Consider the following 16,167-nt stretch of genomic DNA (forward strand, 5'->3'; position numbering starts at 1 on the left):
TTGCCAAAATGTATGCAGATGGACAAGAACTTGAAGTATATAAGGGTACTGACAATATAAGGGTATGGGGATGTTTTAAATTTAAAAATTCCTTTAAAGATTTTAAAGTTACACTATCCAGCGCTGTCTAAACTACATTTTTTCTTTTTTCTGTTAAATTTGTTCCTTTTTTTTTTTTTCTACATTCATTTAAATGTACATCCTCACTTGCTGCTATTGGGAGTATAAATACAAAATCTTGGGACAGGCGTGACTCACGCCTGTAATTGCAACACTTTGGAAGACCAAGGCGGATGGATCACCAGATCAGGAGTTCAAGACTAGCCTGGCCAAGATGGTGAAACCCCATCTCTGCTAAAAATACAAAAATTAGCCAGATGTGGTGGCAGGCACCTGTAATCCCAGCTACTCAGGAGGCTGAGGCAGAGAATTGCTAGAACCCGGGAGGCGGAGGTTGCAGTGAGCCAAGATTGCACAACCGCACTCCGGCCTAGGCGACACAGCGAGACTCCATCTCAAAAATATATATATATATGTGTGTGTGTGTGTGTGTGTGTGTGTGTGTGTATGTGTATACATATATACATATGTATATAAAATCTTGGTACAGGTTGGTATAATTTGCAGGACAATGATATGGTTTGGCTGTGTCTCCACCAAAATCCCACCCTGAATTATAATAATCCCCCCATGTCAAGGGCAGGGCCAGGTGGAAATAATTGAATTATGGGGCAATTTCCCCCATACTGTTCTCATGGTAGTGAATAAGTCTCACAAGATCTGATGGTTTTATAAATGAGAGTCCCCCTGCACAAGCTCTCTTGCCTGCCGCCATGTAAGACGTGACTTTGCTCCTCCTTCACTTTCCACCATGACTGTGAGGCCTCCCCAGCCATGTGGAACTATGTGTTCATTAAACCTCTTTCCTTTATAATTACCCAGACTCAAGAGTATGTCTCTATTAGCAGCATGAGAACAAACTAACACAGTAAATTTGGAAATATTTATCTAAAGTCTTTCATCTGGATATTCCACTTCTAGAAATTTATCCAAAGGAATTAAAGGAAGTACAGTGAGATTTTTGTATGAGGATATTTACTGCAATATTATTTATGAAAAAGACTTGAAACCACCTAAATGGTCAACAAGAGTAAATAATTAAGTTATAGAATAACCATGTGATGAATTATTATGCAGTTAAACACATTTTGAAACATTTCATGACATGAAAAAATGCTCATATATTCATAGATAAAAGTATATACTCTAGGTATCATGCATACCATGGATATCCATTGCTATATAATCACGTATGACATCTATGTATCATGTATGTACACATATCATGCATATGTGCATATGATTCCCTATATTTATATAGAGATATAGATATATACATATTATATCAGTCATACCTATTTTTTTGGTTTTTTTGTTTGTTTTTGAGACAGAGTGTCTGTCACCCAGGCTGGAGTGCAGTGATATGATCTCAGCTCCCTGCAACCTCCACCTCCCAGGTTCAAAATTCTCGTGCCTCAGCCTCCCGAGTAGCTGGGATTACAGGCATGTGCCAACACACCCAGTTAATTTTTGTATTTTTAGTAGAGAGAGGGTTTCACCATGTTGCCCAGGCTGATCTCAAACTCCTGACCTCAGGTGATCCAGCTGCTTCAGCCTTCCAAAGTACTGGGATTATAGGTGTGAGCCACTGCACCCGGCCAGTCATCCCAATATTGTACATATACATGCACCAAAATGTTAATGTTGATTATTTCTAGCAGGTTGGATGATAAACAGTTTTTTGTTTTCTTTAGACTTTTATATGTCTTCCAGTATTTAGGAATTACTACCAGAATCACATCACATCAGGAAACACACAATGTCAGTTTGTTTTCAATTGTTAGGGATGCTAAGTTTGGTCATCTTACTAAAAGGTGTCCACCATTATAAATAACATTGCAATTAATATCCTTGTATATAAATCTCACTGTACTTAATTCCTTTGGATAAATTTGTGGAAGCAAGATTTCTGAATGAAAGACATTTTAAGGTTCTCCATTATAAAGGTACCCTTTCTCCTTTGTAATTGCTAAGTAATCCGCAGGGTGATACTTTGAAAGCAAATGAGCATTTGGTTTCCCAATAACATTTTACTCTTTGGAAATAGTATTTATTAATGATCTGGGACAGAATCAGTTACTTCACTGAGAGTTACTAAAGGTAAAAAGAAGAGTTTCCTCATCCACATATTTAGTTTTACTATGTTATCTTAGACTATCTGTGCTGCTATAACAGAATGCCACAGACTAGATAATTTATAAAGAACAGAAATTTATTTCTCACAGTTCTGGAAGCTGGAAGTCCAAGATCAAGAACCAGCATTTGGTATCTGGTGAGGGCAGCATTTTTCTTAAGGGAGGAAGGCTGTTCCTCATCATGACAGAACAGCAAGAGGGCCAAACCCTGTGTGAAGCCTCTTTTATTTTTTGAGACAGGATCTTGCTCTGTCACCCAGACTGGAGTGCAGTGGTGTGATCACAGTTCACTGCAACCTCAACTTTCCAGGCTCAACCGATTTCAGTAGCTGGGACTACGGGTGCATGCCACCACACCCAGCTAATTTTTCAAAAAAATTAGCTCAAACTCCTGCACTCAAGTGATTCTTGAGCCTTGGCCTCCCAAAGTGTTGGGATTACAGCTGCAAGCCACCACACCTGGCCAGGCCTCTTTTACGAGGGCCTTAATTCCATTCATGAGGGAGGGACCCTCAAGGCCTAATTGCCTCTTAAAGATCCCACCTCTTAATACTATCACATTTCACATTAAGTTTCAACACCTGAATTTTGTATGGGACACATTTCAGCCATAGCATCTTGCCCTGCCCCCACAAAATTTATGTCCTTCTCACATATATTCATTCCATCTCAGTAGCCTCAAAAGTCAGTCATTCCAGCAGCAACTCAAAAGTCTAAAGTCCAGAGTCTCTTCTAGAATGTTCTAAATTAGATATGGATGAGACCCAAAGGTGTGCTTCATCCTGAGGCCAATTTCCCTCCAGCCGTGAGCCTGTAAACTCAAACAAAGTACATGCTTCCAAAGTACAATGGTGGGACAGGTACAAGACGAATATTTATCTTCCAAAAGGGAGAAATATGAAAATAAAAATAAAAAGGAGTACCAGGTCCTCAGTAAATCTAAAATCCAACAGGGCACACAACATTTGATCTTGAAAATCATCTTTGATTCCAAGTCCTGCCTTACCAGACACACTGGGGCAGGAGTTGGGCCCCCAAGGCCTTGGACAGCCCCAACCCCATGGTTTTGCCAGACAGCCACGCTTCAGCTCTCACACACTGAGGTTGCATTCCTGCGGCTTTCCCAGGCTGGTGCTGCATGCTGGTGGCTCTATTGCTCCGGGGTTGCAGAGACAGCCCTATCCCCACAATGCCACTAAGCATTGCCCCAGTGGAAACTGCAGTGGCTCCACCCCTGCAGCAACTCTCTGCCTGGGCCTCAAGGCTGTCTGCAACATCCTTTGAAATCTGCGTGGAGGTAGCGCCGCAGCCACAGCTCACACACACACCTGCAGAGTTAGCACCACATGGACGCTGCCAAGGCTTACGCTTGTGCCCTCTGGAGCAGTGGCCCAAGTTGCACCTGGGTCTGCCTGAGCCACAGCTGGGGTGGCTGAGAAGCAATGTGCCAGAATACAGTGGGCAGAGACAAGGGGCAGTGAGCCCTGAAGTCCCATAGATACTCTGCACCCCTCCTTAGAAACTTCTGCCCCTAAGGCCTTGGCACTCTGGGTCTGTGATGGATGTGGCAACCTCAAAGATCTGAAATGCCTTCGGGGGTCATTCTCCCATTGTCTTAGTGAATAGCACCTGGCTTCCTTCTAGCCATACTAATCTCCTTATCAAATGGTCACTTGGCCACACTGCTGGTTTTTTCTCCTAAACATAATTTTTTATTCTTTACATGGCCAGGCTGAGAATTTTCCAAATATGTACGTTCTGCTTCCCTTTTCATTATAAATTCTATCTTTGAATTGTTTCGCTCTTCTTACATTTTACTATAAGCAGTTAAGAGAAGCCATGAAGCATCCTGAATGCTTTGCTGCTTAGAGATTTCTTCTGCCATATATCCTAGTTCATTGCTCTCAAGTCCTGCCTTCCACGAAGTCCTCGGACATAGGCATAATTTAGCCAAGTTCTTCGTCACTGTAGTAAGAATGGCCTTTCCCCCATTTCCAATATCTTGTTCCTCATTTCTGTCTCACGCCTTATCAGAAGGGTCTTCACTGTCACTATCCCGTAAGTTACTTCTAAAAGGAAGGAGGCTTTCCCTACGGCTCTTCTCTTAGCCCTCACCTGAATCGCCTTTAATGCTCTGTTCATGGCAATGAGACTTTTTCCAGCACTTTTTATTTTGATTTTTTTTTTTTTTTTAGATGGAGTCTTGCTCTGCTGCCCAGGCTGGAGTGCAGTGGTGCAATCTTGGCTCACTGCAACCTCTGCCTCCCAGGTTCAAGCAACTCTCTGCCTCAGCCTCCCGAGTAGCTGGGATTACAGGTGCCCGCCACCACGCCAGGCTAATTTTTGTATTTTTAGTAGAGACGGGGTTTCACCATCTTGGCCAGGCTGGTCTTAAACTCCTGACCTTGTGATCCACCTGCCTCGGCCTCCCAAAGTGCTGGGATTACAGGCGTGAGCCACCACCCCCAGCCTTCCAGCAGTCATTTCAAAACCATTCCAGCCTCTACCCTTTACCAAGCTCCAGAGCTGCTTCCACATTTTTAGTTATTTGTTATAGCAACACCCCACTTCTGTGGTATCAATTTCTGTTGTAGTCCGTCTGTGCTGCTATAACAGAATACCACAGGCGGGTAATTTATAAAGAACAGAAATGTATTTCTCACAGCTCTGGAGGCTGGAAGTCCAAGATCAAAGAACGAGCATTCAGTGTCTGCTGAGGTCTGCATCCTTCAGAGGGGAGAAATATTATGTCCTCACAGAGAAGAAGGCAGAAGGGCAAGAAACCCTAGCAGCTGTGGGAAGCCTTTTTTATAAAGGTCTTAATCCCAGTCATAGCCTAACCGTTGTGTAATAGCCCCCCCTCTTAATACTATCACATTCACCATTAAGTATGGAGTGGACACATTCAAACCATAGCTTATGAACTCACAGATTTTTTTTTTTAATTTAATGTGTTACAATCCATTGCTGTTTTTCTTAATGCTCAAATTGCCCCAATGCAGCCAATGGATTTCCTTTTAAGGCAGTTCCTGTGTCTCCATCATTCTTTGAGCACTTCCTTGCTTTCTGTAGCAACACTTGCAGCCTCAGACCTGGAATCCACCATTTATTTAAGAAGCCCTCATTCCTTTTTGTGGGTAGCGGTATGCAGAAACCAAGATCTGGGTGCTAAGTGTGTTCATAGTTACTGTGGTGTCATAAGTTCTAGGCCCTTTCAGAAAACAGAGCCAGAAAATTAGAAAATATTAAGAGAGAGAGAGAGAGAGAGACAGTGTATGTGTGTGCGTATGTATGTGTGATGAGTGCATATTGGTACCTCCAATTAAAATACAACATCACATAGTTCTGTCTTTTCCCCTACTCTATATTTGTATCTCTGATCTCCCACAGTGAAAATACTGGTTCTCCACATCAGTATAATTATTTATTCTATCCTATAACACACCCCAAATAGTTTCAGATTATGACAGGAGTTCTAGTATTCAATTGTTGTTATTAATACTATTTCAGTTAGTTTTTCTATGCCCTTCATGATGATAATCTGTCAGCCATTCCTTTCCTTAAGTAATTATTGAATTCAGGATAGCAAATGCCTTCCATCTTTGGTCCATAATTCAGATGTCATACAGCCTTGCCCTTAAGAGATCTAGATCTAATTTCCTGGCCTACAGAGAAAGCCAAAGGTTTCTCCCTTTTGCTTCTGCAAGCTCCCAGTGGTTTCCTTCATTGAAAATAATTCTGCACACACTGCACCCTGGCAAGGAGACTCACAGCCCTTCAAGATTCCCCCAAATGGCCAAGCACTGTGGCTCATCCCTGTTAATCCCAGCACTCTGGGAGGCCAAGGCGGGTGGATCACTTGAGGTCAGGAGTTCAAGACCAGCCTGGCCAAAGGCAAAACCCCATCTCTACAAAAATACAAAAATTATCCAAGCGTGGTGGCATGCACTTGTAGTCCCAGCTACTCAGGAGGCTGAAGCATGAGAAATGCTTGAGCCCAGGAGACAGAGGCTGCAGTGAGCCAAGATGCCATTGCACTCCAGCCTGGGCAACAGAGTGAGACTCTGCCTCAAAAAAAAAAAAAAAAAAAAAATTCCCCCAAATAATCTCTTGCAGAGATTTCACAAACCAGGCATATTTTGCTGACAGCTTCCCAGGAATTATGGTAGAAGGAGTAACAGTGCAAATTCACAGTTCTCACAAACACAGTCAGCATCACTCATCTCAAAAGAGCCCCCAGCCACACCTCACTGCGGCATCTCTTTATTGGTCTTTCAGCTCATCCCAGTATTATGGTCTCCTTCCCACTGTTTTTTTCCTCCTCTTCCTTCCCTCTCCTTTCTCCATTTAGGATCAAAATGCACCATTCTTCTCCTCTGTGAAGCAAAGCAACCTCCTCGCCTGAAGCTTTGTTAGGCATTCTTAGAACAAAGACAGCCTTCTTCCTAAGAAAAATTACAGTGAATAAAATTTCCTCTGCCTTATTACACATACAAGGGTTGGGATCTTTTTAGAGCATGGTCAGTTATAAACTACAAAGAAGTACCTGCAAAATTCCCTCAAGAGGAGTTTCTCCATTGGTTCAGCTAATGTCCCTCAGAACCAGGTCACCAGATGGCTCAAGCTACCTAGGATCTTTCTACTTCTGGACCCTCCAGCTTCCAGAGCCACCTCCTCAAGTCCTCGTGACCTCTACTGCTCTCCCATCATCACAGACAAATGGGCTCATCCAAATTTCCTCCAGCTAAGCAGCAACCACCCCACATTCCCTCCCAGGGCACCAGCCAAGGGCCCTGGGAGGAAAACAGTATTTATAAGCCATGGTCTGTGGACTGACTCCAGCATTGAGGGGGAACCTGGCCCTCCCAGTGCCCCACAGCTCATGGGAGGGACTCAGAGGCCTCTAATTTCCCATTGCATTGATGGAGATGACCTCGCTAAACAACCTGCCTAGGCTAGAGCCAATGAGGGGTGTGGCCACTATCTTGCTAGCCTAGAGGTCCCATTCAGGGCCCTTCCAGACTTTTTAAAGCTAGAAGATCTTCTGTTGGCAGAAGCTTTTAAAAAGGCCAGCACGTAGCCTGGAAACAATCCCTAACGGGGATACAGTGCGGAGGAGAGGTGCAGATCTTTCTAAAAAGTCTATCTGAATCTCTGATGAGGGAAAGGAACATTGAAATTTGAAAAATATTCTAAAATTGGAGTTGCCTTCATTATTTTCTAGTCAGTAAATATTTAAGTTGCTTTGACATTTAATAGTTTTTTTTCAGGTACGAAATTTTAAAAATTTACTCAAAGGAGAAACGGGTCAAAAATGATTTAGTGATGTAAAAGAATGCTGGGGTCTTTCAAAATGCAAGAGTTGAAGAATAAAACTGTAGTACAAGGAGGAGAGTAGTGAAATGAAATGGTCTGAGAATGGGAGGAGGAGGGAGTGGGAAAAGGGACGGGGGGCCCTCCTGGCACAGGTAGCATGCCGCCCTGTAGCTGCTCATCCATCACCAAAACCCCTGCCTGTTCATGGTAATCTGGGAAGCAATGAAATACCTCCCTGCTTCCCCCGTCTCCCTCTACCATGTCTCAATGTGCCTTGAAGTCCACTATTAGCACTTCCATCCTTTATGTCTCGGCTGACTCGCCCACCAAATACATGGCATTTCTGTTCAGATTTTAGGACTGCAAATGTGTCTTATTTTGCACAGTTCTGGAACTTTCTAGAATCATACATTAGGTGGGCTAGATAAGTAGTTTCTCTAGTTTTGTGCTCTTCCAACTTTTTATGTAATTGCACTGATGATTCCATGATCACTTCTTAGGAGAATCCAGACAGAGCCCAGGTCAGCTACTAAAATACCTATGCCCTTTGTCCTTCTGAGATGCAATAGGAAACCACCTGTCAGGGTAATTCCCACATTTCATATTACTGGGCTGCTCCCCTGGACATGAGGGGTGATGGTTCTAGGCCCAGGTGCCCAGCAAGCCTTGTGCTCCTTCTATCATGTCTTTTCTCTCCCAGAGCTAGTCAACTCCAGGGCTTAAAGCAAGTAAGCCAATGTCAGCACAGAGAAGATGTGCAGTGAAGTGCTGCCCACATGAGGGCCAGGGCCAATGCTCAGGCCTTCTGCCATGTAATCTTGGGCAAGTTCCCTAAACTCAAGTTATTTGAACAGGAATGCAAATGGGGTGAGTATAAGGGTCTGGAGACAAGTGTACCCGGGTTCATACCCTGGCTCCATCACTTGCCGGCACCATTTGCATGAGGCTTAACTTCCAGTCTGTCTTTTTCTTCATCTGTAAACTGGAACTTATAATAGCATCCACATCTTAGGGCTGCTTTGAGTTAATCTGATAAGTTAATGCATGTAAAATGCTTACAAATTGCCTTGTTCATAGTACTTAATAAACATTTGACATTTTAGGCCAGGCACGGTGACTCACACCTATAATCCCAGCAATTTAGTAGACTGATAGGGGTGGATTTCTTGAGGCAAGGAGTTTGAGACCAGCCTGGCCAACATGGCAAAACCCAGTTGCTACTAAAATACAAAAATTAGCCGCATGTGGTGGTGCATGCCTGTAATCCCAGTTACTCAGGAGGCTGAGTCATGAGAATCACTTGAACCCGGGAGGTGGAGGTTGCAGTGAGCTGAGAACATGCCACTGCACTCCAGCCTGGGTGATAGAGCAAGACCCTGTCTGAAACAAAACAAAACAAAACAAAATTTGACATTTTATATGTACATGTATTCCTACATACATTTGTAAATACATACAAAACGTCTGTCAAAGTAGCCCGGCGTAGTGGTGGGTGCCTGTAATCCCAGCTACTTGGGAGGCTGAGGCAGGAGAATCGCTTGAGCCCGGGAGGTGGAGGTTGCAGTGAGCTGACATCATGCTGCACTCCAGCCCGGGGGACAAGAGTGAGACTCTGTCTCAAAAAAAAAAAAAAAAAAAAAAAAAAAAAATATGTCAAGTGCAGGCGCCGTGACTCACACCTGTAATCCCAGCACTTTGGGAGGCCAAGGTGGGTGGATCACCTGAGGTTGAGAGTTTGAGACCAGCCTGACCAACATGGAGAAACCTCGTTTCTACTAAAAATACAAAATTAGCCAGGCATGGTGGCACGCGGCTGTAATCCCAGGTACAGGGGAGGCTGGGGCAGGAGAATCGCTTGAACCTGGGAGGCAGAGGTTGCAGTGAGCCGAGATCGCACCATTGCACTCCAACCTGGGCAACAAGAGCAAAACTCGTCTCAAAAGAAAAGTCTATCAAGACATACTTCTTAGAATGGCTGAAATAAAAAAAGATTTTTAAATTTGACAATAGCAAGTGCTGGTGAGGTAGTGGAGCAACTGGAACTCTCATACATTTGCTGATGGAGATATAAATTGTACAACCCTTTGAACAACAGTTTGGCAGTTTCTGATAAAGTAAACATATATTTACCACACTTACCATAGGATCCAGCATTCCCATTCTTATTCCTTCAAGAGAAATGAAAGCATACATCCACACAAAGAATGTTCATATAGTTTTATTCATAATAGCCAAAAAACTGGAAAGAATCAAGGTGTTTATCAACAAGTGAATGGATAAATTCTGGAACATCCTTTCAGTGGGACACTACTCAGCAGTCAGAAGGGATTAACTACTAATACATGCAATGACACAAATAAATCCCAAAAGCATTTTTTTTTTTTTTTAAAGATAGGGTCTCACTCTGTTACTCAGGCTGGAGTGCGGTGGTACAATCACGGTTCACTGCAGCCTCAACCTCTCAGGCTCAAGCGATCCTCCCACCTGAGCCTCTTGAGTAGCTGGGACTACAAGCATGCACCATCACACTCGGCTAATTTTTTTAAATTTTGTAGAGACAGGTCTCACTATGTTGCCCAGGTTGGTCTTGAAATCCTGGGCTCCAGCAATCCTCCTGCCTCAGCCTCTCAAAGTGATGAGAGTACAGGTGTGAGCCATTGCACCCAGCCTCAAAAACATTGTGTTAAGGGAAAGAATCCAGATACAAAAGGCTGCATACTGTAGGATTCCATTTATATGACATTCTGGAAACAGCAAAACAATAGAAACAGAAAGCAAATGATTGGTTGACAGGGGGTGGAGACAGGGAGGAATTGATTATAAAGAGGTATGAGGGAACATGTCAGGGTAATGAAAATGCTTCACATCTTGATTATCCATAAGGTTTGCTTCTGTGTCCCCACCCAAACCTCATCTCAAATTGTAAACCCTATAATCCCCACATGTTGAGAGAGGGACGTGGTGGGAGGTGATTGCATCACGGGGATGGTTTCCCTCATGGTGTTCTCATGATAGTGAGTTTGCATGAGATCTGATGGTTTTATAAGTGCTCAGAAATTCCTCCTCCATTCCTCTCTCTCCTGCCACCTTGTGAAGAAGGTACCTGCTTCCCCTTCCACCATGATCATTTCCTGAGGCCTCCCAGCCATGAGGAACTATGAGACAATTAAACCACTTTCTTTTATTAATTACCCAGTCTCAGGAATTTCTTTATAGCAGTGTGAGACCAGATTAATACAATTGTGATGGTGGATACGTGAGTGAATATGATGGTCAAAACTCAAAGAACTGCACACCTAAGAAAGGTAAATTATACCTTACTAACCTGATGTTAAAAGCCATTAACAGCTGTTACCTATGAGAGGAGGGAACTAAGTAGGGAGGATGATTAAAGGATACTTTTTTTCCTACTTAAACATACTTGTACTGTTTGAACTTTTCTAATGAGCAAATAATTTATGTACTTGATAATAATTTCATTAAAGTTTTAAAGAATAACAATAATATCTATCTTGAAGCGGTGTTGTGAGATCCAAATGACATAATGTAAAAAGCATACAGCACAATGTATGAACTCAGAGACAGACACATAGATACATAAATAGATAGCTACAGGTAGAGAGAATTTGTTACCTTCCTCTCTCACCTCTCACCTCCCCTATTCTATTCACTTCCCCATCCTCACCCTCCCTTAATCACCCACATATTCTGAAATGACAAGGTACAAAGGCCAAAAGGCCACTGAGGGTGACAGCCATGACTTACCTCAGTGACAAAGAGTGTGCGAGGGTCGATGATATCCAAAAAGTGCCTGAAGCGGCCATAGAAGGATGTCTGAAGAAGGGGATAAGAGAGAAGAGTGAATGGATCAGCCGCTGTGTACCCTTCTCCAGACACTGGGGAGCCCCACCCTTTATGATTGGGGTCCCCCGGTCCCCAGGACTCCCCATGTGGTTGATAAATGCCAATGAGGCCTCAGAAATCTAAGGACAGCTTTCCTGAGGCTGAGAGTTTTCCAAAGTCAACTCAGAGAGACCACTGAGATACTCAAGGATGGGCCCATCTGCTCTTCCAGGTGCCTCCCATTTTCCTCCCTCTCTCCCAATGCCCTGAGATCTATTCTGAGCCTATTAAAAGCTCCCACGCATCGCTGGACATGTAGGCTGAAGGTGAGGCCTGGCCCCAGCCCTCTCCCAGCCTCCCTGTCTTGCTCAGGACCTGAAGTGACAGAGCGTCCTGCCTGCCCCTCACAGGGTCCCTCCCCAAGGTCCAGCTCTGCCTCCAGTGGGAGGTTCCCAAGTGCAGCTCAAACCCGAAAGCACCAAGCTCACAATCCTCAGGCCCTCCTTCATCCAGACCCCTGTAGCTGCTGAGGTGCAGGACAAGAGGCAGCTCCCCCAACCTTGCCCCAGAGCAGGGGCTGTGGAAAAGGAGGGCTTTGTGCTAAGCGACACAGGCATTAGAGCACAATGAAAGGAAACCAAGCAACCCGGCTGCTGGGCCTTCTGCCCTGGGGACTAAGCCAGCTGGGCAAAGCCAAGCTCAAGGGGAAGACAGAGGGTGCCAAGGTCGGGGATGAAGAGGAAGCTGCAATCGCTGGGGGTTCATGCCTCACTACACTCTGGGCTCTGCCCCAAATTCCTCCCTGGAGCCCCACAACTCTCCAAGCACCATCCTTTGCACAGTGGAGGAAACAGAAGCCTCCACATTCCCTCCCCTTATTTATTTATTTATTTATTTATTTATTTATTTATTTAAGATGGAGATTCTCGCTCTGTTGCCCAGGATGGAGTGCAGTGGTGCAATCTCGGCTCACTGCAAGCTCCACCTCCCAGGTTCACGCCATTCTCCTGCCTCAGCCTCCTGAGTAGCTGGGACTACAGGTGCCCACCACCACGCCTGGATAATTTTTGTATTTTTGGTAGAGACGGGGTTTCATCTTGTTAGCCAGAATGGTCTGGATCTCCTGACCTTGTGATCCGCCCACCTCAGCCTCCCAAAGTGCTGGGATTACAGGTGTGAGCCACCACGCCCGGCCTCCCTCCCCCTATTTAGTAGGACACCAGACCCTGCAGTCAATTCCTGTTCCTTTCCTTTCCCTTCCCAATAAAGACCCTGCAATAGGCTCCAGGTCACCTCAAAGTATCCCCACACACCAGTTCTCATCCCACCTCCATTTCTCTCCCACCATGGCACCCTACATGAAGCAACTTCTAACCCCTAATGCCGCCCCTACCCAGGTGCTGTCTCTCACAAACCAGATCAACCTTCAGTCCATTCCTAATAGAAACAGCTGCCTAACCTCTTATAATCCACACAGCCTGGACCATTTCCCCATTAAAGACACACATAAGGGAGGCTCACAATGCTGTCCTGGCAAAATTTCACCTCTAAGAATGCAGTCTAAGGAAACAATCCAAGATGTTCAAAGATCTGGCCAGGTGTACATACCAAGGATATTCAGTGCTGCATTATTTACAAAGGTGGATGGTTAAATAAATGCTGGTCCATTCATATGACTGAATACTATGCAGCCTTTAAAACTATGTTTTCAACATTCATGACATGGAATAATGCTTAAAATTTTATGAAATGCATATAAGCAGTGTGATTCCAACTCAATAAACAAGGGGATAAACAGAGCTAGACAGATACTAAGTGAAAAGCAAAAAGACCAAATGACATCCAGATCCTGGTCCACTAACAGGGACCAGGGTTCCTCAGGAAAGGAGCAGATTCAAAGGCTGGGGTAGGGAGGGTACAAGATGAAACTGGTACATTTTGTTGCACCAGAAAGTAATGAAGTCTTATCCCTAAAAAATGATGGGGACATGTTAAAAGGATCAACGAAGGGCAGGTGGTACATTGTGTTCTTCCAGATGTGATACCGGGAAGTCCACAGCATCACTCACATAATATTCCACAGGGACTCAATAAATCTAATCACGAGAAAACAAAACAAACCCACACTGACAGACATTCCATAAATTAATTGGTTTTGTTCATCAAATATGTCAATGTCATAAAGACAAAGAAAGAGTGGGAATGAGACTGTTCCACATTAAAGAAGCTAAAGAGACAACTAGATGCATTGTGTAACTCGGGATTGGATCCTGGCGTAGAGTGGGGAATGCTCTAGAGCATTATTGAGACAAGTGACAAAAGTGGAATATGGACCATAGGTTAATAAAAGTGTTGTATCCATGTTAAATCTCCTGACTATAATTACCACACTGTGGTTATATAAGAGAATGTCCTTGGTGGGTTTTTTTTGTTTTTTGTTTTTTTTTTCCTAGACAGTCTTGCTCTGTCTCCCAGGCTGGAGTGCAGTGGTGCAATCTCCGCTCACTGCAACCTCTGCCTCCTGAGTTAGCAATTCTCCTGCCTCAGCCTCCCGAGTAGCTGTGACTACAGGCCTGTGACACTATGCCTGGCTAATTTTTTTGGTATTTTTAGTAGAGATGCGGTTTCACCGTGTTAGCCAGGATGGTCTCCATCTCCTGACCTCATGATCTGCCCACCTCGGTCTCCCAAAGTGCTGGGATTACAGGCGTGAGCCACCATGCCCAGCCGAGAATGTCCTTGTTCTTAAATGATATACGCTGGGCCGGGCGCAGTGGCTCACCCTGTAATCCCAGCACTTTGGGAGACCAAGGCAGGCGGATCACCTGAGGTCAGGGTTTCAAGACCAGCCCGGCCAATGTGGTGAAACTCCACCTCTACCAAAAATATAAAAATTAGCTGGGTGTGGTAGTGCAATCCCAGCTACTTGGGAGGCTGAGGCAGGAGTATTGCTTGAACCCGGGAGGTGGAGGTTGCAGTGAGCCAAGATTGCGCCACTGCACTCCAACCTGGGTGACAGAGCAAGACCCTGTCTCAAAAAAAAAAAAAAAAAAAAAAAAAAAGACATATACTCTGATGTATTAGGAGATGAATGAATACAATCTATTCGTAAATAGTTGAAGAAAAATAATGTGTAAAAATACAGGGCAGCCATAAAATCTGGAAATGTAGGCACTATAATTGAATGTAGATTGAAGATGTCCTGATGCTATCATGTATACTTGCTATCTTTCCAGACTTTATGATTACTTGTAGACAAAGAGAATAAAGGAAATGTGATAAGATGTTAAAAATTGGTAGATCTAGGCAAATAGGGAAGTTTTCCTTATTCTTCTTGCAACCTTTCTGTAAGACTAAAAGTATTTCAAAATAAAAAGGTAAAAATTATATTTTCAAAAAAGCTAGATGAAAATACACTAAAATGCTAATAGAGATTGCCTCTGGGTAATAGACTTATGTATGATTTATATTTCCAGATCTTTAAATTGCTTTTGAAATAAAAAAAATCAGTATTATGCATAATATGCAGAAATGATATTACATTTAAAAATACATATTTAGAGTAAAATGCAAGCCAGTCACAGTGGCTTGCTCCTATAATCCCACCTACTTGTGAGGTTGAAGTGATAGGATCACTTGAGCCCCGGAGTTTAAGATCAGTCTGGGCAACACAGTGAAACCCCACCTCTAAAAAGAATTTTAAAAATTAGCCAGGCATGGTGGTATCCACCTGTAGTCCCAGCTACTTAGGAGACTGAGGTAGGAGGACCACCTCAGACCAGGAGTTTGATGTTGCAGTAAGCTATGATCATGCCACTGCACTCCAGGCTGGGGGACAGAGCAAGAGCCTGTCTCCAAAAATAAAGTAAAATATGAACTGATATTTTAAGTATTATATTTGATTATGAGCTCCTGAAGGACATGGGCTATTGAATGTTCCTTCCTTATCCTCCCTGGTTCGAAGTCTCCTTGCATCTCTGGAAGGAAGGGTCTCCTGCCACAGGAATCCTTGAGTGGGCTGATGAGTGGCCAATAGCCTCAAGGCTTCTGGGTGGGGTAGAGCTGGGCTGGGCTTTGAAGGGAGGGCAAGATTAGGAAAGGATAACAGTATGGCAGCTAGTGGTTCAAAGGAGGGAAGAGGATGAGCGGGGTCAGAGGAGAGAACCTGGAAGTAGAATGGCCTGAGTGAAGCAACTTCTTGAAGATAGTCCAGCAGAAACTTCAGCCTCTGACTTGTCCTGGGGGTCTCACACTGTCTTCATCCTGTCCCAGTCCTGCCAGCCTTCTTGTGTCACTTTCCACCACAGCTACTGGGGGAGACTCCCAGATAACGCATTTTGCTACACAGACACAAAGCGTTGTTTGCTACAAACGCTTAATGAGCTAGGGTGAGAGGTGACAATGTGCTAGCAGTCCTCACTCTCAGCACCTCCTCAGCCTCGGCGCCCACTCTGGCAGCACTTGAGGAGTCCTTCAATGTGCCACTGCGTGGAAACCCCTCTCTGGGCTGGCTGAGGCCAGAGCCGCCTCCCTCTGCTTGCTGGGAGGTGTGGAGGGAGAGGCAAGGGCGGGAACCGGGACTGTGCTAGCGGGCAAGCGTGAGTTCCAGCAGGCGCGGGCGCAGTGGGCCACGCACACGGAGCGGCCAGCCGGCACCACCGACCCAGGGCAGTGAGGGGCTTAGCACCTGGGCCAGCAGCTGCAGAGGTTGTGCCAGGTCCCCCAGCAGTGCTGGCCCACCGGCGCCGCACTC

The 16,167-nt window shown here is 44.6% G+C and overlaps 1 protein-coding gene across 5 annotated transcripts in view; it reads right to left on the reverse strand.

Annotated features, from left to right (window-relative positions):
• The window catches only part of SFXN5 (sideroflexin 5), a 129,521-nt gene that overhangs the window by 103,331 nt on the left and 10,023 nt on the right, over positions 1-16,167 (reverse strand). For all 5 annotated transcript variants that reach the window (XM_038007103.2, XM_038007100.2, XM_007970241.3 and 2 more), the window contains exon 2: positions 11,337-11,405. In XM_038007103.2, the coding sequence (XP_037863031.1) occupies positions 11,337-11,405 (69 nt within the window). The remainder of the gene's footprint in view (positions 1-11,336; positions 11,406-16,167) is intronic.

Source organism: Chlorocebus sabaeus, chromosome 14 (genome assembly GCF_047675955.1).
Source record: "Chlorocebus sabaeus isolate Y175 chromosome 14, mChlSab1.0.hap1, whole genome shotgun sequence".
Lineage (NCBI taxonomy): Eukaryota > Metazoa > Chordata > Mammalia > Primates > Cercopithecidae > Chlorocebus > Chlorocebus sabaeus.